At 40.7% G+C, this 22,681-nt stretch overlaps 1 protein-coding gene across 1 annotated transcript in view; it reads left to right on the top strand.

The window, feature by feature from the left end:
- The window catches only part of shq1 (SHQ1, H/ACA ribonucleoprotein assembly factor), a 55,818-nt gene extending 34,044 nt beyond the window's left edge, over positions 1-21,774 (top strand). The window contains exons 11-12 of the mRNA XM_023324662.1: positions 3,423-3,543; positions 20,870-21,774. Coding sequence (XP_023180430.1) covers positions 3,423-3,543; positions 20,870-21,326 — 578 coding nt within the window. The 3' untranslated portion in view covers positions 21,327-21,774. The remainder of the gene's footprint in view (positions 1-3,422; positions 3,544-20,869) is intronic.
- The last annotated feature ends 907 nt before the right edge of the window (positions 21,775-22,681 follow it).

The following is a 22,681-nucleotide window of genomic DNA, read 5'->3' as shown; positions in this document are numbered from 1 at the left end:
AATCGTAACAGCTTTTTTTCTTCATGTTGGCTGCATTTTCTGTACTATTTATTTTTCTCATTTTCAGCACTGACCTTACTTGAAGGGAAAACTTAAGGCTTACAAAAACTTTGTATTTTCTGTCCTGGAGGGTATACTAAGAAGCTGGTTCAGTTGTAAAGCAGGTTAAGTTAACCTTGTGCTATAGGTAAAGCACCTAATTTTCTTAACTAAATGATGCCTGCAGGTATATCTATTAGCAGGTTTAATTTTGCCTGCACTTGGTTGTGTGCATTATTTTAAGTGTATTTGAGAAGTTTACCAAAATATAAAAAATGTCATTCAAACTACATTTGCCTTGTTTTACTGTTTACTTGTACTTTTCATTACATTACTTGAGTACATCCATTTTTACAGTAATTTCCATACTTAAGTACAAGAAGTTTCAGATACTTTAAGACTTTAACTCAAGTAACATTTCAGTCAGTGACTTGGACTTTTACCAAAGTCATATTTTGGAGAGGTACATATACTTTTACTTGACTCTGAGATTTCAGTACTTTATACAACACTGCACTTGACTTATAACAGAGATGAACTCCTGTCACCTGTTGTGGGTCTTTTGACTGTGATTATAAGTCAACAGCAGCCCAACCATGTCATGCGTCCTCATTTTGCGTTGCTAACCTTGAAAAATGATGGCCTAATTTGGTGTGCACAGCTCACAGAACTGTACAGAGCCTCTACATTATGTTGCTGACCTAATGATCAATTTTGTAAACAGCTGAACCACTAATTATTAAATGTCATGTATGAAGCAACGTGTGACATTTGCAGCACTTTCCTTCAAGTTTTTTCCACAAATTTAAGACCGTGTTGAAATATGTCATGAGCCAAAATATTACTTATCACATCCAAATTGGCATTCACTCACCTCATTGACTTCCTGTGTTTTAAAAGCTTACGTGACCTAGGTTGTAGAGGCAGATGAGCAAATACTTTGAGAATATAGTGTGTTTTATTTTCCTCTAGAACTAACAGCCATATTGATCTCTCATCTGTATGGGAATCAAATGTCAGGATGGAGCAGCTGTTAGAGGCTGCCCTTGTACCCGTGGCACAATGCAGTCAGACAATGAGCTGAATTAGAGCTGTATAATATATTGAATTATAGTTGATATCGCAGTGTAATTGTATGGAAATCAATATTATCATCAAATTATCTTGGATGCAATATTTGGTAGGATCCTATATGTCAAGTGTCTTCCATTCCAGTATCTGTCCAGCTGAATGTATTTTAACAAGCCTTTATGCCAACTCCCGAGCTGTGGGGTGAGGATATTTTGTAATTATGAAGTATGAAAGACATGTGAGTTAATTGGATTGTATCTCCTGACAGCATGAAAATTAAATATCTTTATGAACTTAATCAAAACTGAATCTTTAGAAATGTGTGCAGAGCTTAGTGTTAGAAAAACCTAAAAAAAGAAAAATTTCCCAAAGGTGTTCTATTGGGTTGAGGTCAGGACTCTGTTCAGGCCAGCCAAGTTCACAAACACTAGACTCTCCCCTCCATGTCTTTATGGACCTCCTGAAAAACATCTCCACACCATAATCCCCCTCCACCAAACTTTACACTCGGCACAGTGAAAAGTCAGAAAAGTACCGTTGTCCTGGCAACCGCCAAACCTAGACTCGTCTATCAAATGGAGAAGCGCGATTTGTCACTCCAGAGGACGTGCTTCCACTGCTCTGGAGTTCAGTGGCACGTGCTTTACACCACTGCATCTGATGCTTTACATCACATGATGATGTAAAGCATCCCTGATCCTGGCTTGGATGCAGCTCATTCAGGCCATGGAATGGAAACCCATTCCATGAAGCTCTCTGCACATTGTTCTTGAGCTAATATGAGGCCCACATGAAGTTTGGAGATCTTTAGTGATTGACTCTGCAGAAAGTTGTTAGCCTCTTTGCACAATGCGCTTCAGCATCCGCTAACCCCGCTCAGTCAGTTTACGTGGCCTACCACTTGGTGGCTGAGTTGGCCTCAATATGGACCTATTTTACAGAATTTTTTATAGGGATTCACAATATATCGGCACTAACATCAGCATTGGTCAGTTGTAGTTGTTTTATAGGGATGCATAATATATCTGCACTAATATTAATAGCGGCTAACTTTAATAATTTTTTTAGGGATTCACAATATTTTTGTACTAACATCTACTTACACATTGGTATGGGCCTTCTTCATCCGGAGGTCGACAGTGTCAAGACGAGAATTTGCACATATTCTAGTTATTTTTAACTTATTGATATCGGTCCAATAAATAAAAATGGGATCGATATTTGGGTGTGCTGTGGTGGCACAGGGGTAAAGCACAACCCATATATGGATGACCCTCTCTACCCCCTCTCTCTTAACACACTTTCCTGTCAGACTACTCTCAAATGAAGGCCACTAGAAGCAATAAAGCCTTTAAAAACAACAACAAAACAACAGCATTTATTTCCATCTTGTTGCTGTTTGTCTCTGGAGTGACAGTGATGCATTGCATTATTGTGGGGAGTTAAACTGAAGCAGAGAACTCAGCACTGTGATTGTTTTCTTTCAAGGTGTAGAAAGGACTGGGAAGTATATATATATATATATATATATATACTGCTCAAAAAAAAGCAGTGTGTGTATATATATATATATATATATATATACTGCTCAAAAAAATAAAGGGAACACTTAAACAACACAATATAACTCCAAGTAAATCAAACTGTCCACTTAGAAAGCAACACTGATTGACAATCAATTTCACCTGCTGTTGTGCAAATGGAACTTTGTACAGAACAAAATATTCAATGAGAATATTTCTTTCATTCAGATCTAGGATGTGTTATTTGAGTGTTCCCTTTATTTTTTTGAGCAGTGTATATATATATTCTGTATATATACACAATATTGGTAAATATCGGTTATCGGCCACAGCTGCAATGAGAATATTGGATTTTGATATTGGGCCAAATTTTTATATCAGTGCAATCCTTACAACTCATCGCACAACAAACACCAACATCATGTAGCCTCAATACTAAAGTTACACACTCCAGATAGAACCAGCATTAAATAGAATGCAAAACGAATCCAAAATAGGTTTCTAGTGTCAAGGTTGTTAAACACACACTCAGGTTCTTTGTCTCCTATGCCTCAAATGAGTCCCTTCTTACCCAGGAACTCTTCTTGAAACATATGGATCAAATTACCCTGCTGCATGCTAGGATTTCCCTCTCATCTCATACCTTGGCTTTTATGTATGGAACAAAGACTGCGAGCCTTAAGATGGATGCTGCATCTGCCAGCAGCCACAGCACGTACTCATCCTCTGTACAGACTTCAAATAACACTGTTTTTCCATTTGCCTGCCACACTGTGTTCCCGTGCCAAGGGAAAGCCTGTGTCCTCAAATGCCTGCTGGATATTCACAAAGTCTTCAGAGAGAACGACCCAGCCTACATACTGAACGACTTGTACATCACAGATTACTGCATCTGGATCCAGAGGGTCAGGTAAGTCCATCCAGGCACACAAATCCGTGCTCAGCTTCATACACCACATTCTTAAGGGTTTTACCTTCAGTTCCCTGGGAAGTGCCACTCAGCTCTTAAAAAACATTAGTAATTTAGATGAGAGGTCCAGCCGAATGATTTGTCTCAGTAGGGACAGTTCAAGAGTGCAAATAGTTCAGTCGGTTATTTATCTCCCCTTGTCTAGCAGAAGTAGCAAAACTGAGTCATAAAATAGCTATCATCATACATTTTCTTAGACTCAATAGGGTTAATTTACGTAGCCAACACTAAGCATGTTATAGTCTGGGCTACAATAGATTGACTTCTATCAAAACATGTTCATGTGTTAGAATTGTGGCTGGTATTTTAATCAATGTCAATTTTATTTATAAAGCACTTTAAAAACAGGTATTAACTGCACCAAAGTGTTGTACAGTATTCATAAAACACAAATTAAAAGAGACAGGACAAATATTTACAATGACGAGTCTTATGGGAAAGCCAAACAATAAAAAATACTTTTAATGAGTTTTGTTAAATTCAATTAATTAATTATATAGATTTTCACATGATAAAAATTTTATTGCAAATAATTTTGTTTTTTTACTCACACAAGTCCCGAGCTATAATATTTGCAATGTGTTTCTGATACACCCATAAATCTGATGCACAAGCGATATGCGATGGATGATAAGACTGCTTCTCTTGACCCACTAGGGGCTAAGTTTTGCTTCAAAACCCATCAACAGCAACAAAAGGACTTGAATAATTTTCTACTTTCTTGTGTAGCGTCATTAGCCCGCGTGTGCTCGTCAACATGTACAAGCTAGAAATTTCACATGCACGAATTACGCTGTTTGCTCTTCTGGATGAGGTCAAGCAACTGTCACCTCACCATGCAAGTTCCATAGAAATGAATGCGAGGGAGCAGTGCTAACTGCTGTCACAGAGTGACCATTACCTCAGTTACCTACCAGGCTCCTGGTCTCCTACCACACAGCATAACATAAAGCCTGATGAGGGTGAGCGAGCCAGGGAAACGCTGGTTTAAAAGCCGAACGTGACAGTTGCAGTCTGGGAGCGCTTTGGATTCAACTGAATCATTGGTGACTGTGTTCATCACAATCACCAATGAACCACTGCTACTCAGTAAAACAGTAGCAACTAAACAACTGACATTGTCACACCTAAAACGCACCGATGCATTTTGTGGGTGGCAGCTCCTTCTTCCCCCTGCCATGAGCCGGAGGATCTGAATGTGAACTCCAACCCCTATCCCAATTTTTTATTTAAAAGGTGTTCCAGACAAGGTGTATTTGCATTGTTATGCAATTTTTATGCTATTTGTTAACAATGGTCTCAAAATGACAATATTATAGTTTATCGCAACAGTTTCTGGGACAATTAATTGGCCAGCAAAATTTGTTATTATGGCAGGCCTAATCAGAAGTTCCTGAAACACTTAGACTAAATATAGACTAGTTCAATAAATTAGAAAATTAATTTAAAAATTATGAGCTTCCACAATAAATTGACTTAGATCGAATACAATTGCACACCATGCATTTTCATATTGCATAATTTTTCATCCACTTTACAGTTCTGTGCTACTGTATATTCAGGTTTGGCATTGTAATGTGACAAAAAAGTCTAGGGTGTGCAATTCACTGTAGCTCTTCAAGCCTAACATCGAGAATCTGTGCTTTGTTCTTCAGATGATACAGGTCATCCGCTTTCTCCTCCTAGTTCATATTTAAAAATTGAACACTTTAAATGTGAGCCTGCAAGCACATTTCTCAGTAATGAGCTCTGTTTTACTCTTGGCCAAAGTTCAGCTGAGTGATGTGCTCATCTGGAAAGAAGCCCAGTTGAAAAATGTGTGCCTGATGTTGTAGGCTCTGTGCCCAGATGTAGACACAATAACAAGTCCACGGGGATTTAGTGCAACCCCACCACCACCACCACCGCTCCCCCTACGTCAAGACTTTTCCAGTTCCGAATCTGAAGTTCTGCTCTGAGAACGGTTCAAATGCTGGAATGTAAGAAATCAGCTGCAGGGTTTAAGCTTGATGGCTTGCGTTTATCTCCTCAATTGAAGAGTCATCTGGACTGTAGGATTGGGAATTAATATTTGTGAATATTTCCAAAGACTTACAGCTGTGAACCATGGCTTTGTCACCCTGTAAAAGAAATCTGCCTGAGAATTCCCTACATATAAATGAGCTGAAGACAATTTTTCATGTGTAGAAAAGTTGCATAAACACATAAGTAAGTTTTTTCCCCATTTAAATTCAATTCAAAAATTATTTTATCTCAAAGAGAAACTTAATGTTGTCATAACTGGTATCATCCAAGTATGTTCAGAATGGTTGGATCTCTGGCTACAATCAAGTAGCTTGCCATCATCAGTGTGTGAATGTGTGCCTGAAAGGGAATGAAAAATGAAAAGTGTCTTTTAATGTCTTCAAAAGTGCTATATAAGTCTGATGTCAGTTCATTTAAAAAGACCTCTGACAGAAGACTGTTGCTGTATCAGTTTTATGATATGCTAATAGCTGAATTTCCGGTCAGCAGAGTATTGATGTTGCACAGCAATATGTTATGGAAAGGTCTAGAACTTTAATGCATTTATTTTGATTAATTAACTCCGTAGGTGTAGAGTTGGTTCAGTGTTCCATGCAATATGTCGCGTCACCAACACAACCCTACAAAATTCACAGCCTTAAGGAACTCTGGGCGAATCTCATCCAACCCCGGGGCCTTGCCTCTCTTGACTCAGCGACCTCATTCCCAGAGATTGTAGACCTCAACCCAGGGTCCCCAGGCTCTGCTTCCTCAATGGAAGGCATGTTAGTAGGATTGAAGAGGACTTTGAAGTATTCTGCCCAAACGACCACAATGTCCCAAGTCGAGGTCATAGGCACACCATTCCCACTATAAACAGTGTTGGTGCTGTCCTTTCCTGGAATGCTTTATGGTGAGAATCGCCTCAAAGCCGTGTGGTAGTCTTTTGGTAGACTGCCGGTACTGATCAGCTGCTTCTGGGGTTCCAAAAAGGCCAGGTAGGATTCCTTCATCAGCCTGACAGCATTCCTCACCAAAGGTGTCCACCAGCGGGTTCTAGGGTTACTTACTTGACATGCACTGCTAATCTTGCGGCCACAGCTCTGATAAGCTGCCACTACAATGGAGGCACAGAAAATGATCCACTCAAATTCAATGTCCACCACCTCCCCCAAAACGTGTTCAAAGTTCTTCCGGAGGTAGGAGTTAAAGCTCCGTCTCACACGAGACTCTGCCAGACATTCCCAGCAGACCCTCATAATACGTTTGGGCCTGTCAGGTCTGCTCATCATCTTCCCCCACCCTAGGAGCCAACTCACCATCAGGTAGTAGTCAGTGGACAGCTCCACACCTCTCTTCACTGGAGTGTCCAAGACATACGGCCGCAAATTCAGTGAGACAAAGTCGATCATCGAACTGCGGCCTAGGGTGTCCTGGTCCCAAGAGCACATATGGATGAACACATATGAACGCTGCATCCTCTTGAAGCTGAATTGTTTTACCCACTAAGTTCTGTGAAACTAAAACCAGGGACAAATGGTTTCTTTATCCGTCTTCCCCCTTCTCAGCAATGCGTCGTTCACTGCAGAGTCCACAGGTGCAATAGGATACAAGTCAATAATCTGCTTATTTTAGAATAATTTTTTCCTCTTTTTTCGTTCTCCCCATCTGTTTCATCCTGGGTCAAAAAAGTCTGCAGGTTGTTTATTTTGCAATGAAGTATTCATAAAACTCCTGGGCCTTTTCTGCCATTTCAAATAAGTTTCTTTCTCAAACGTAAATTTAGGACAGGTAAGGAAAAGAAGATGAAATGTCACACCTTTCTGGTAAAGAGCCCCTTTAACATCATTGAATGCCAACCATTTCTTTGCAAGAGTGATGCTGAGATCTGGATATATTCTCAGGGTGGTTCCCTGATACTTTAGTTTGTGCTGCCTGGACCATCTTATAATGACTTCTTTCTCCAGTTCCGAAGGAATGCAAGGATGAAGGTCGTCCTGCTTAGGGCTTGGATCCAGCTGTGTGCTGTACGCACTCTAGTTCCGGGGGAGACGGGAATGTGCCGTCCCCCACAACATCCTTCAGCATCTTGGAGATTAACTTAGTAGGATCCTAGCTGTCTTCACTGCATTCAGGTCTAGTAATTATGCATAGATTGGATCTTCAAGATCGATTTTCCGGAATTTTTATGTCTTTGTGTCATGAGGTAGATCTCAGTCGGCTGGTGAGAGAAAAAGTAGATCTTGGTCTCAAAAAATTTGAGCAACCCTGCAGTAGATCATCGTGGCCGCTCTGATCTAAATCAGGGGTTTTCCCCGACTGGGAGCGTTAATGCAGCCTGTTGAATGTGACAGGTAGCCAATCAGAAAGCGAGGATTCTCCTCCGTGCTTTCTGAGGGGAAATTACAGAGGGGAATCCCGGACATTGGAGATTATATGAGGAAACAACATTAATGTTTATTCAACATTTCATGCAAAGAATATAGAAATGACAAGGGAAGTAGTTGGAGCGAAATTGCTACTGCAGTTGAGAAACCCGGTAACTTTTCAGCTGTTCTTCGTTAACGTGACATGATTTTCATTCAGTCAGGACTGACACTAGCCACATGCATTGCAGGTAGATTGTAGTAAAGCATTGATTAATGCCTGGTTTTAAAATTAGTTAACTGAACTTATAGCAATTATTTTGTGCCCATTGTTGGACACCACACGGCAGGCTTGAACCCGATCAAACCGTTATACCTAGGATTTCTGTCGGCTAGTTTGTGGTCTCTCAGGTTTTGAAAATGGGCCGACAGCTCTAAAATCGTGTCGTGTGCGCTGGGCTTTACAGTAAGAAAATGAGGATGGGAGATGTCAGTGGAGTCAGTCAGTGGAGAGCACCGGAGTTGAGCCTTTTTTCATTCAGTGTCATCAACAGAAAGACAAAAAGGTCGGAAGAAACGATAAAGCCGATAATTAAAATGAGGTTGATAGTTTTAATTTATCGTACGATTAATTGATTTATTGTTTATCGCGACAGACCTAATAACATATAGATGAAATGTCACACCTTGCAAAATGAAGAGTTGCTAATTAACTTGACATGTTGCCTAGATCGTTAGCAAACCTTATCTAACATGGAGTAAGTACATGTCGTAGCTGCTTGTATGTTAGCTTACTAGATATTTATAACTTCTAAAAAGAGTGCAATGTTAAAATTAAATATGAGCCAACTATTTTTAAAATGCAAATCATAACGTTGATACCTACCCAATGCTATAGCTGTTTATCTGCTGTAGTGGAGCTTTGTTTACTAGACTGCGCATTCACTCTAGTTTTCTCTGTGTGGGAGGTTCTGCTGAGGGAGGGCTGCATGACGCAGCAGTGAGCAAGGGGGCAGGGCTTGTAGGAGCTTGTTCAAATTTTCAGGTTAAGTCCATGGTATTGAAAAAGTTACATACTGCAGCTTTAAAGTTGTTCCACTGCCAAGATAGTTCTGTGATCAGTTGGGACACGGAAACAAGATCTCCGCATTTACTTTTGCCAAGTGGTTCCATGTTGGAGGCAGCCATTTATGCTATTTTGCTAGCTAGGCTATTCGTTCTCCTGGTTAAATTAGAAAACTTTTGTTGTTTAGGATTTTCACTGGCCATTATACTGTCACAAGGGTTCAGGAACAGTGCTTCTGTCGGTCCAGTGCTTTCTGACAGAAGCAGATAAAAAATAAGTTAAAGATTAGTTTACTTACTTTTTATCTCATATAAACACTTGGAGTTTTTGCTGATATAAGAATCTTAAATCTTCTCCACCCAAACACTGGTATTGAATTTCTGAGAGATTTTTTTCACTCAGCGTCTGAGCTTGATTTATATCTTTAAATCATTCATGAACATTCACTTAACAACCTCATAATGATTCTGCCATAAGAACATGCCTTCTTTTTTTCTCTCTTTTTGACACACACGGAGCTGCTGTACGAGTCCCTAGAGCTGCTTAAGCTCTGTCAGCTCACAGGAAAAGTCAATCAGTCTCTTATCTGCTGAGGGGCACCGACCAGAGCGCTGCTGCTCCTCCTCGTTGCACTCTGGAACTCAATGTCAGCTTGACGGGGTGATTCCAGCTATGCTCTACATCGATTATTAAATGGATTAGCCCTTTCTGTGGCAGCCCCAAGCGCAGATTCTATTGTTACATCTCTCTTTGATAGAGATGCGTTTTTTATTATCAGCCCTTGCAGGCCGTCGCATTGGGAAAAAGACATCCAGGTTACAGAGCTTCTGTCACCTTGAGCCACTTGAGAGAGACACTAAGCCTGACTGCCTTTTTTCTCCTGTAGGATATGTATTTTGGCTCACACTCCATGGATATTTCATACAATCCGCTCTTGTGATTTAAGGGCGCATTCATACCAGCCCTGTTTAGTCCGCTTCAGTGTGAATGCAGTTTGATACGGACAAAAAAAACTAACTCTGATCTGCCTAAAAACCTAGATCTTAGTCCAGCTGAAGTGAATTCTAGCGCAGTTCAAAAGCATATGTGAACACCAAGCCGATTGGAAATTGCTCCAAAATGCAGTGGTGGAGGAAGTACGCAAACAATGTACTTGAGTAAAAGTGCAAATAAACAAATAAAATGTACTCGAGTAAACGTAAAAGTACCACATTAACATTCTTACTTGAGTAAAGGTAATTAAGTACTGTCTTTTTAAAATACTTAAAGTATTAAAAGTAAAAGTACTTGCTGAATGTATTACCTAATGGCTAATACAATATCATTAAGTGTACCTATCACATTTAATTTTAATACACCTCTAATGTGCCATTTTAGTGAGCAATGCTGCAGATAAAGCATGCTTTTTGTGTTTACTCTCTGTGACAGTTTAGATTTAGATTTGTGATTCTATGCATCAGAACTTCACGGATGACTTCTAGCAGTGCTTAACTACAGTCATTTTCAATACATTAGGATATCTATGAAAAGTTCATCCATTTCAGTAACTCAGCTCAAAAGTTAAACACATCAGTTCATCACATGAATTCCCTACAAACTGCTTTAAAGCTTTTTTTTGTTACTGATGATGATTTGTTGGTAACAGCTAATGAAAACATAACATTTCTGATTAGATTACAGACCAATAAAAATACCTTCATGTAGAAATGTGGGTCTAATGAAAAATATGTTTAAGTTGTTTTCAAAATCTGCCAAACTATGGGGGAATTTTTCTGCCATAATTTGAGAGCACACATTCTCAGTCTGAAAGCAGGATTTTATGTCTTTTGTTCTCAAAACTTTCAAAACTTGTGCTTAAATTTTCAGTCTTAAAGCAGGTTTCATGTCTGTCTTTTTAAAACTTATAATGCTTGTACTCAAAACTTCTGCTGTCTTTCCAATATTCACTGTTCTTTCTCAAACATTTCTCCTAACACTCAAAACTTGCCTCTGCTCAAATCAAATCTCCGCTTGGAAACATTTTCTGCTAGTGCTTGGAACAAAAGAGCACCGTCACCTGGCAACCTCTCAGCCAATAGAATGAAAGTGATATACTGGGTGAGTTTGTTTCCTTCTAGTGGGCGTCCCAATGCTCCTTCCACCCCCACCTCTGTTCCCTCCTCCCCAGTCAGAAATTGAAGTAGTAAAGGTTGTCACGGCAACTGGCGAGCATTGATCCATAGTGGTACTCAGCTTTACATATGTCATTTATTTGCAATGTGGACACCGAGTGAAATGAGTCTGCTCTGCTGTGAAGGTTTGATGTTGAACGGATGACTGTGTCAAACTGACTGCAGTGCTGAAGAAGCAGTAGAAGCTAATAGCGGCTAATAGCCACTTTCAATGCTGCTCAGGACAGGCTGCAGTCCAGCCTGTCCCCATAAAAACCCCATAAAACTCTCCAACAACATGTAATATATTGCTAAAGGTGCGTACACAGTACTTGTTCTATTATATGTCCATACTTGATGTTTGTACCCAACTGTCATGACAGTTGTTAGCAGTTGTTAGTGCCATAGCACTTCTGGTTTTGTTTATGTCAACTTAAATAAACCAGAAACTTAGAGCTAACTCTTTTCTCGCTGTGTTCATATTTTACACAATATACATACATTACACAAAACAGAATAAGCTAAATTTATTATTATTTATTGTTTTGAAAAAAAATGAAGTCACTAGAGGAATTGAAAAATCAATAAACATAGCGACAAAGTGAATAAGTTGATGAGTCCTTCTTTCATCCTGATGACACCCCCATCCCTCTGCTCATCCCCTCACTCTACCATGTCTCTTGGCTTCACCACATTTGCTAGAAGGAAGAAGGAAGTTGTCTTCTTTAGAGGTTTTCCTGTCGTTTCCTTCAGTGGATCTTGGTTCGATGATGGATCATGTTGGCTGTTGGCATTGTTTCCTGCACCGTGACACATTCCCCAGAGTGAAATCAGTTCTCACCTCCTCTTCGTGGCAAGATGAGACGTAATGGATTCTTGGCTATATGACGCCTCTATCTTGTCATTGCTTGCCGCCTACAAAGCAGAAGTGATCATCTTCGCATGATGGATATGCGATTAATGGATGTACACTCACTGTGGGGGGCTGTTTGATTTATCTAATCTCCCAGCCATCCCATGGGCACTTCTCCTTCTAAAGTTCCACCGACTGCCAGGATGTCTGTCTCAGATTTACTGCCTTGCAAAGACTTCAACATGATTTAAGACCCCAGTGTATGGGATCTTCCTTACCCTTACACAGTGAGTGAGAGCAGCGCTTAACTGTGTGACCTCCTAGCAAGTTATGTTGCACACCAACCCTGATTTTTGCTGTTCTGTTTGTCTTCTTTCTTTGTAGCTCCAGACCTCAGTTTCCCTTCAGATTGCCTCCCGATGAGCTTGTTTGATCATACTGTTACGTCCAAAAAGGGCGCAACGTATTTGAGGACACGGAGGCAAGAATGAGGGTTCAAAAATTAAAACTCTCTTGAACTTTTCTTTTGGTTGAGCTGCTTTGGTTTTCTGTGAAGAAAAAAAAGAGAGAGAGTTAAATACCCTGAGTCCCCCGTGTCCCAAAAAAGAGAGGAAAAAACAAAACCCCAAAAGTATTAACAGAAAGTTGGACCTGGTGAACCGATCAAAAAGAACAAAATGGTACAGCAGGGGACCAACCCTACACAGGGCCGTCAAAGCCCCTACTAGTACCGGACTAAAGCAAAAATAATCTACTGCAAAAGAAAGATCGGAAACAGAACCACTGGTCCCACCAGGCCAACATCAAACGAAAAAGCAAACAAACAAAACCTAACAGAACTACTGCATGGCAGGCTGGAGACGTCAACTGCAGCATGCAGCTACTGGAGACGTGCGTGCACTGTGTCAGGACACATCCCCGGTGGTGGTAATGGAAGGGCGGGTCTCCCACTCACGTCGAAACCCAGCCTATATATATGCGGACCAACAGCGCCACAAATTAATGTAATCAAATTAATTACCAAAAATAAGAGATTATCTAAACTCCAAAATATTAAGAAAAAACAGAAAGTCAGTCTATAAACAAAACAATTTAGAAAAATAGACATAAATGATTAGAATGTGCCCAAAGCACATGACACATACTTACATCAGCATTATCTCAAGACTCCAAATACACCAAGTGCCTTTTCAATTCATTAGTTCCAGGATGAGATTTTGAAGGCCAAAGGTTCCCCTGCAGAGATTCTGCACAACAAAGAGGACAGTAGAGTAGAATAGAATATACTTTTTTGATCAATATACTTTATTGATATTGCTGGGGATTTGCTATTACACCAAAGGTGTCAAGTATTAATAATGCAAATATAAGCGATAAAATTTATATTTTACTCTGGAAAAAATTAAGCGACTACTATACTGAACCCCATTGAAAACCTTGTGAGAAAATTAGATGTAAGTTACTCAGAGTTGGGCATTGTAAGTCTGATGGCCACAGGCAGAAATGATTTTCTGTGGTGCATTTAGATAAAAATGGCTGAAGGTGCTCCTGTATCTGGCCAGCACGTCATGAAGTGGATGAGACTTGTGTAAGACGGCCTGCGTCTTAGACAGGATCCTACTCTCTGACACTACTGTCAGTGTCCAGCTCCTCTCCAACAAACTCGCTGGCCTTGTGGTTCAGTCTGTTGGTGTCCTCCACCTTCAGCCTGCTTCCCCAGCACACCACAGATCAGATCACTATGAGCACAGTTTGAAACTACGTAAAAGTTAGGGTTAAAGTTGGAAGTATAATTCAACCCAGAGGAATGGGCCAGAACTTCAGCAAAGTATCGTGAGAAACCTTTGGAAGAAAACTCAAAACGTTTGACCCGAGTCATTCTGTTCAAAGGTAATGATACCAAATACAGTAGAAATTTATGTAAACTTCTGATTCAGAAGACATTAATAAAAGTTTTAACTTTGGACTGTGACATAGAAAAAGGTGTATGAGTCTTTTTATTCTTCTCATTATTACTTGTATGTAAACTTATGGTTTCGACTATATATGGTTCTGGTAAAATGATCTCTACTTTTTTGTGAGGTCAAGTTTGTAGTTAATGCTTGTAACATGATAAAATGGCTAAAATACTCAGTGGGGTGTGAATATTTTTAGTATGGTATTTTTTGTAGTCTGATATGACGTGTTTCTTAAATTTGACAGTATTTAAGAAAATTTGCAGGTTACTACCCTGTAAATAACCTATCTCTACAGACTCTGTCATGGTGAGTCGTAGATGTAAAACCCGAACAATACAGATGTTGTGTTTGGGGCTGTAAGGTTCAGCCAAGAAATTAAATCCTCCTTCGAAGACTCGAACAGTGGGCTCTGGCCCAGGCGTGTTATCAAGATCTTTGTTAATAATGAGCATCACTTTGGGCTGCATCACTCAGCTGTCAAATGGTCATCCTGGATGCTTTAAAATAAAGGAGATTAAGGAGCTGCTTTGTCTCAGCAGTGATGGAGATCCTGATGGGTCCCACTGGGAAGAAGAAAGAAACAAATGTCACTAATCTAACGGGGATAAGTAGTGCAGATTTCCTCTCAGCATGGGGCCACTCCAGATTTTGTCTTGAATACACATGCTCATTTTAAACAGACAACTGAGCCTGCATAATTTGTTCCTCTCATGTTTGGAGAGCATTCCAGTTAATACAACTGATTATGTGTGTTGTTTTTTTCTTGTCATTGTGGCTTCACAGGCTGATGTTTTGAGGTGGAGCCCTATAAAACTAGGAATCTCCATGATTTCTGGAGCATAGAGAAATCACAGGCTTGAAACTGAAAAGAGCCAAATCTTTACAATGTTTGAATTAAATATCAGTATAATACAAAAATGAAGTGTTTCTTAATCAGACAAAAATGGATGGGATGAGTTTTACCTAACGTAACAAAATCCTCAGTCAATAATTCTGTTCTCATTTTAACACTAAAATGTATGTTGTGCTAACCCAACAGCTCCAATGATAAACATTATTTCAGCTAACGCATACAAATGCAGTACATCAACACAGTATTTGTTGTGTTATGGTGTTTACTGTCTGAAAATGCTATGTTATATATATATATATATATATATATATATAATTTTATTTTTTTTCCCTCTGTGTGCTCCAGTGAGCCAAGCAGTGACATTTCTGTTGTGTCTTTGTGCAACAACAATAAAATAAGTCTATTTAACAGAAGTTAATGTGCTAAATTCAATTCAAATTATTTCTTCCCTTGGAAGACTACAATTCTCAAGCACCGATTTAGATTTGATGTTATAATTTACTAGTTCTATTATGCCCTTAGATATTGTTTTTATGTTTTTATTTTGTTCCTGTATGCTTCTTGTTTGAAAAAAGAAGGAACATGAGGAGAGGAAAATGGAACTGCTCCATAAACAGTCATCAACCTCTTCAAAATAAGAGCATGAATGTTAACATCTATCTATCTACCTGTTGAATTCTTAACAGTATATAAAACTTCAACACAGATGTTGAGCTTTATTCAACAGAAAGTTTACATCATAGGGACTGGATCAACCCCATCTTCCATTCACTCATCCATTCATTTATCCATCCATTCATCTATCCATCCATCCCTGTTGTATGTGAATCTATAACAACAAAGAAAGCTTCACACATTTGCTTGTGAAAGGAAGTGGGTAGATTAAACAGTGTCTTTAGTTTACATTACTAATATTTGAAAAACATGTCAAGCTTTAAAATTATTTTGAACAAGAATGATTCCCAAAGTCAAATCTGTTATCCTTCCACATAACATCACCTCAGACTGGCATCAGACAGTTGATTGATCCCTGTCTCATTGTCTCAAAGCTACAGTAAAGCCTTTTTTAGGCTGCTGTGAAACCAAACTCAATGTCTTATGGATAAAGTCATCTGTGTTCCTTATATCTGCAATACTTATCAGCGTCTGGGGGGGCATTCCGGTGTTTAGTCACACTGAAGAATTGCATCTCCTAGTTGTCAGCCTTTATCAACCCTCCCCCACACTTTCTTGAGCTAGTGAATGAAGCCTCCACAAGTCTCTCCAAGGGATTCCAGTGCTTCTATTACCCAGATTTCTACATCTGAGGACAAGCTTTATCTGACATGTTTTTCAAGACCATGGGCTCACTGAATGAGCCACTCTCTGAGCAAACATGAGCTGGATGAGAGAAACCCAAGACTGTAATTTAACTTGGCTTCACAGACACAGGCGGCTCACATACGCAGAGACGCTCCCTCTGCCCGTTCTCGCCAAATACTTTGGCAAATGGATGCATCTTTGTCTCAGCAGAAGTTTTCCAACCTTGGAGAAATAAAAAAGTCTCCCTTCCACAGTTTAATGAAGGCAAGCCACAACAGCAGTGTGGTAATGACCGGATTGTGTACAACATTATCGCTCCCTCCTTCCGGACAGAGCCTTTGTATCCACCACAAACAGAGCTTCTCCCACCACAGAGCGAGGGAGGGGAGTGAAAACAAGCACCCCCCTTCTCCATTGCTATCTCAATAATGACTTCCCACGGGGGGAAAGAGAATACAGGGCCATGACTGAAGTGGCTCTACTGCAGGAGGCCCCTCTGGCCCATCGTCACTGCAGGATGCTCTCACAAAGGCTTCTTAGTGCCAGGTACCTAAACAGAAATTTTATTGGCTCCCTCACTCTTCGTCCTCATCAGCAAAGGTTACCGTTATATATCAGTGTACCCTCCGCCTCCCGTTGGCTCTTTGAAAACACAATCCTATACGACAGTGGTTTAAGATTCTCGGATGCAGGGATTTTCTCCGTCTCCAGAGAATGGAGGGATTTTTATTTACACATGTTGTGAATCAGTGTTTCAGCAGACAGCTAAGGAACTGGAGGTGGAGTGTTTTTCTGTCCTACCGTTGGCATTCCTGGTGTTTTTATCAGTTGATACCCAGGTTGTGTGGAAAATTCCAGATATGGTGGGCAGTAAAGCTGCAAATGAATGTTACAGGGTTTCTATTGTTCTCCTATCCATCCACCTGTTTGTCCATATGATATCCATCTGTACCATTTGTCAATTCTTCCATTCCTTGAATTTCTTCTCTTTTTTGGGGTATATTTTACACTGAATCCTGATTGTTGAAGAAATACCTGTCCTCCAAAGGACAATTATAATTTGAATTTTCAAAACTGAAATTTTGACATGGAAAAGATGAGGGCATCAGTTTGAAATGAGATTTCAATGCATGTCAGACTAGTTCAGAGTAAACAGAAAGCAGCAGTGTAAGATGTTAGGAGCCATCTTTGACCTACTACGAAGATTAAATTTAAAATTTACAAATTTATGTAATGAATGAAGTAATATTAAAAGATTGCATGGAAGTGTTCCATTTTGTGCTAAAGAGAGGTAGGGCTGCATAATATGACAAAATTTTCTCATGGCAATAATATTAGTAAATATTGTAACGACAAAACCCTTACCTCTCTCTCATCTGTTCTTCCATCACTGTGCGACCTTTAGTAGTTTTTACAATGTCATTTCTGTGGACATCTGCTACAGTGAAACTATATAACTAGCTAAAAGTGACATTTGCATGGGGTTGCTGTGGTGGCGCAGGGGCAAAGCACAACCCACATACTGAGGCCTTAGTCCTTGTGGCGGTGGTTGCAGGCTCAATTCCCAGGCTGGCGACATTTGCCGCATGTCTTCCCCCTCTCTCATTACCCCGTTTCCTGTCAAACTACTTTCAAATAAAGGCCACAAGAGCCAACAAAACCTTTAAAGAAAAAAGTTACATTAGCATGGAAAATGTAAGTTTAAAACACTTGGAATATATTTTCCAACAATTATTGTATTCTAAATAGTGCTTTCCAATACGAGTACATTTCAGACTTTTTGTGTGATGTTTGATGATGTTACTCAAGTGTACTGTGTAAATTCTGTGAGCTGTGCAGATTCCATGTGCACTGTCAGACAGCTGAGATTTAATTTTTGTGTGTACTAATTTCCTACAATTCTCATGACAAATTCCCCACAAGCCGAATGGATTCTAGAAAGTTTGATGAGCTAGTTGGGTACCTGGCCCCATTTCTTCTCCAGCAGGTTAGCCATCACACACCTGTTAGTGCAGCACAGAAGGGCAGCCATGCTGCACATTCTTGTAACTGGTTGCTCCAGCTGTCAACATCATCACCTCAGTGTTGCATACAAAAGTGTTCGATGTCAACACTTTTTCTTGTCAGACAGTTTATTGCGCATGCAGTCATAAAAATGTAGTTCTGCGCAGACCTGTCCAGCAGACATCTGCTTTAGGTCTGCTTCAAGGACGCATGGACTGAATGGAATGAAGTATGCCTGAGGCCTGAAATCTTAAGCATATCATCTGCATATACACCAATAGAAATTGGAATGGCTCAAATATTCTTCTAGAAGTCTGTCACGAGCTTCTAAACATCCAAATTGTCTTCAGATTTTTCTGACACATTTTCTGCGAAGTGTTTGTGTGCAAGAACAAAGAGTGTTCCGACCCACAGACCCCCACTGCCTGTTTGTTTTCTTCTTCTTTCTCACACTTCAAAATGGAATGTGTGTGCAATAGATACAGAGGTAGAATAAGATCTGCTTACACAGCCCCTCCTTAGGTCTTAAATGAATGTGCAGCCTCCACAAACACCATTCACCAGAACAGGGCTCTCATTAGGACTGCATCAAAATGAGGAGCCACCCTGGCGCTCAGCAGTGGTTTAATTGGGCCAGAGAGGGCAAGAGGGGTAGAGTTTGTGTGCATATGAATGGCAGAACAGTGGTCCCTCCACACACACACACACACACACACACACACACACACACACACACACACACACACACACACACACACACACGCCTACACGCCCTCCAGCTCTGCTCTCGCACACTTTCTCCAATCTTGAATGGACACATCCTGAATGGTGGTGATCCACAGAGGTCTCCATTCAGTAATCACCACGGCAATGGGGGCGGCACACATGTGCTAACCGCACCAGGGGACAAATTGCAATCACTTTAGGTTTTGGCAGCTCAGTGGACTTTCCCAGAGTAGATAATGTGCAGCCGGGGTCCTCCACACAAAGGTAATGCCTTTACAAAAAGAGGGCCCATGCAGGAGGACAATCGTCAGCAGCACATCGTCTAACACCTAGAGCGGTATGCTACGGTTCATGGCGACACCACTGTAAAGTCAAAGTGACAGGACAAGAATGCTGTTTAATGTACTACCTAATGAGGGCATTCTTCTAATCCTAATCTCTGGGGAAGCAGGGCTGAAGCCTGGAGTCACTCGTGGTCTGGACTTTTATTATCTGGACTGCAGTCAGACTGGACTTTACTGCAGTCTTTTCAGATGGCTTTCAGCTTTCATTCCGCAGAATCTATTCAGACTAATGGCTTGTTTCGATCATGGTTGGTTGGCCTTTTTCTGTCTGCCACACATTACACACTCAGGAGAGCCAGTGATAGATCTTCCACAAGGTTTTCACAACCACAAGCTTCTATGTGTTTTGTTCGTACTCTGTGTGATAGATGTCATTATTGGAAAGTGGATGTTAAGTTGATTTTGCTTTAAAATTGTTTTATAAATACAACCCTGAAAATTGATGCGTATGTGACCCGAGGTATGTCTTGGTCTGACAATCCCAGATGCAGTCTTGGGGAGTCATTTACGAGACCCCATCAACTTTCATGTGTTGCAGTTGCTGGTTACATCATTGGACCCAATTTTTCATCGTATAGAAAACGCTATGTATTTGATCTGAGAAATACATCAATCAGCAGTGTGATGTAGACACATGCTGAGGATGGCACACAACATTTTTCCTTGCATTTAAAGAACTAGTTTTATTGTCAGATGAAGAAGAAATCTCCCACACATGTACCATGTATCTCATGCATGTGCATCCAGTGAGTTCTAAGCCACATCTCCTCTGTTCCTCAATCCCAGCTGCATTCTCAGAAAGCACACACTGCAACAAGCTCTTCTTTGATTGATTAGGGTTTATTCACACCAGCTCTGTGTAGTCCGCTGTGATCGGTCTTTAGTTCGTTTGCCTAAAAAGTCTGGTTCCTTTGGGGAGGTGCTATTTTGTTCTGTCACACAAAAATGCAAATAAAATACACCAACACTTGTGATTGTAGCATGAGAAAAATGTTAAACAGTCCAAGGTGTGTGAATACTGTCTCAAACGCCAACCTTTGAAATAAGGGAATTGCATCTTGTAAAGTATGAAGTGATTCCATCAGCCTCCATAGTTCCAGTCTGATTGGTTCCGTCTCTTTCTGTTCACAGCCCCGAACATCTGCTTTAATCTCCCCGTACTCAGAGGTACATGTGTGTACGTGTTTTTCAGAGCAGGATGAGTTGGGGGGGGCAGGGTTGATCTGCCTCTCTGTGTAATCCCTTGCAGTCTCTTATCACCTCTCTCCGAGAAAGCAGCGGTTTGGGGAACAAAAGGTCCCCAGCCTCCTTGTATCAGCAGAGCTCATCTTCTTACATTATTAAACATTCATATTTCCATATTTCATTGAGCCTCCACCGCCTCTGCAAATCACAGGCTAGTTAGCATTCGTACGAGAATGGGATTTGCTTAATGAGTATTAGATTTGTAGATGGTTATCCTGTGGCTGTGTCTTTAGTGCGCCAAGCCGGTCGATAAGTCAGCCGCCATGCCTCTTTCCAAGTGAGGCGGCAGTACCGATCAGTTTGTAGTTTGATGTCTCTTTCTCTTCTCAATCTGAGCTGTCAATGCAGAAACTCTCCTTTTAAAACTTTTTCTTTCTTTTTCTTGGTAATCTCAGTTCCAAGAAGATGTTGGAGTTGGCCAGCATGTTGCAACACACCCCGCTTCAGAAGAAAGATTTGGAGCTGGAGCTTGATGAACTTGAGAGTGCAGCAAGGATGGTGGTGGAGGAAGAAGAACAAGCTTCTACAGAGAGCAGCAGCAGTGATTCATCCAGCGAGAGCGAAGAGTCTGAAGCTGAAGAACAGGGCTGCTCTGACTCCAAGCAGGGAGGAGGAGAAACATGTAAAGACAGCCCCTCGCAGCCCAACTCCTCCCCCTCCTCTCCCATCCCCCACTTATCCTCCTCTGCGCTCTCCCCATCGGTAAACAGGAAAGCGAGCGCTGTGAGTTCAGACTCACAGGGCTGCAGGCAGCTGATCCGGGAGCTGGGGAGACAGATGACGGAGGAGCTGAGGATCTCTGCAGATTCCTGCTCCTTTGGAGCAGGAGAGACGTTGTTCGCTGATGAGTGACGCTGCAGCGGAGGCAGAGGAACCATCTGGGAGCAGCAGCAGCTGTAGTTTGTGGGACTTTGTTAGAGGATAGTCCTTGCAAACCCCCCTGCTCATCATTCAGACTCACCAAGGCTTCATTAGCTACATACAAAACCATATGCAGCTTCACATCTTCATGAATTAGTTCTGCTCCTGTAAAGAAAGTTATTTTTGTTAAATTCTTTCATATTTTGTTGCTATACTTACTTGATTTAATACAGTAAAAATGTAATGTTGTAACTTAACATTCTTCGGACTTTATATGCTTCAAACAAGAAATTCATAATGACACATTTGATGTGTGTTTGTAAAGCTTTGTCCTGCCAATACCAAATGTATCCAATCTAGAACTTCATCAGCTTCATGCAAAGTTATGTCAGACTTGATTAATTTTGGACTCTACTAATAAAGAACTTTAGAATTTGAATTTCCTATAGATTTTTTGTTATAGTTTAGATTTTATGCAATTCATCTTAGTGGGTTACATTTCACTGTGAAAGTATTAATATATTTAGCATAGTTGTCATTTCATTCATAAGTCATTTGAAATAAATCCTTATTGTTTATGCATTGGCTGACTTAATTTGGTTAGAAGTAGAGATGCACTAATCAGAACTTTGTGGCTGATTTTAAATCACCAGTCACTGGTTGTTGTAAAGGTTTGTTTGACCAAAGACCATTTTTGCTGAAAACATAAAAATAAATCAACTTTGTAATCTGGTGAACGGACACTGGTCAGAAAGAGAGTTGGAATCGGTGGCTTCCTAGCCTTCAGCTGGGCCATCGCGCCGCCCGCTTCCACCTCTTCTGTTTTTGGGCACAATGTTTCTGTTTGACCGGTGAATAGCAGTGGGCTCAATTTTTTTATTTATTTTTATTTTTTCAACTTTTCTGTTGATTAGGAGTTAAGGAGACAATGGATTGTGGCAATCCGGAGAGCTAACTTAGCCATCAGAGCTCACACTCGGGGTTGTAACACCGGCGTTTCAAACCTGACCACATCAGAGAGCTGAACCTGCTCTGGTCGAGTGGAATCATTTCTTCTTTCCACGACCAGGGGTTTGGGAGAGAAGGCAAAGACCACCGCCAGACAGCGAGGAGGAGGCTAACCCATCAACTAATGTCTGGAACATGATTATGTCTCGGCTCCAGACCCTTTGTGGATTTGGTGTTGGAGGAAAATAATGCTCTGCGGGAGGAAATCCGCCAGCTACAGGAACAGGTGGAGCCTTAAGCTGAGGCAGCGACTCGGAACCGTTTTGCTTCTTCCGACATGGACATCAGATTCTTCACAAGGTGAGACTGTTTTAGCACACGTCTGTTTTACAGAATAT

The sequence above is a fragment of the Xiphophorus maculatus genome, chromosome 20 (assembly GCF_002775205.1).
Source record: "Xiphophorus maculatus strain JP 163 A chromosome 20, X_maculatus-5.0-male, whole genome shotgun sequence".
NCBI classification, from domain to species: Eukaryota; Metazoa; Chordata; class Actinopteri; order Cyprinodontiformes; family Poeciliidae; genus Xiphophorus; species Xiphophorus maculatus.
Note: the sequence above shows the minus strand (reverse complement) of the source record. Positions and strands in the feature narration are given on the sequence as shown.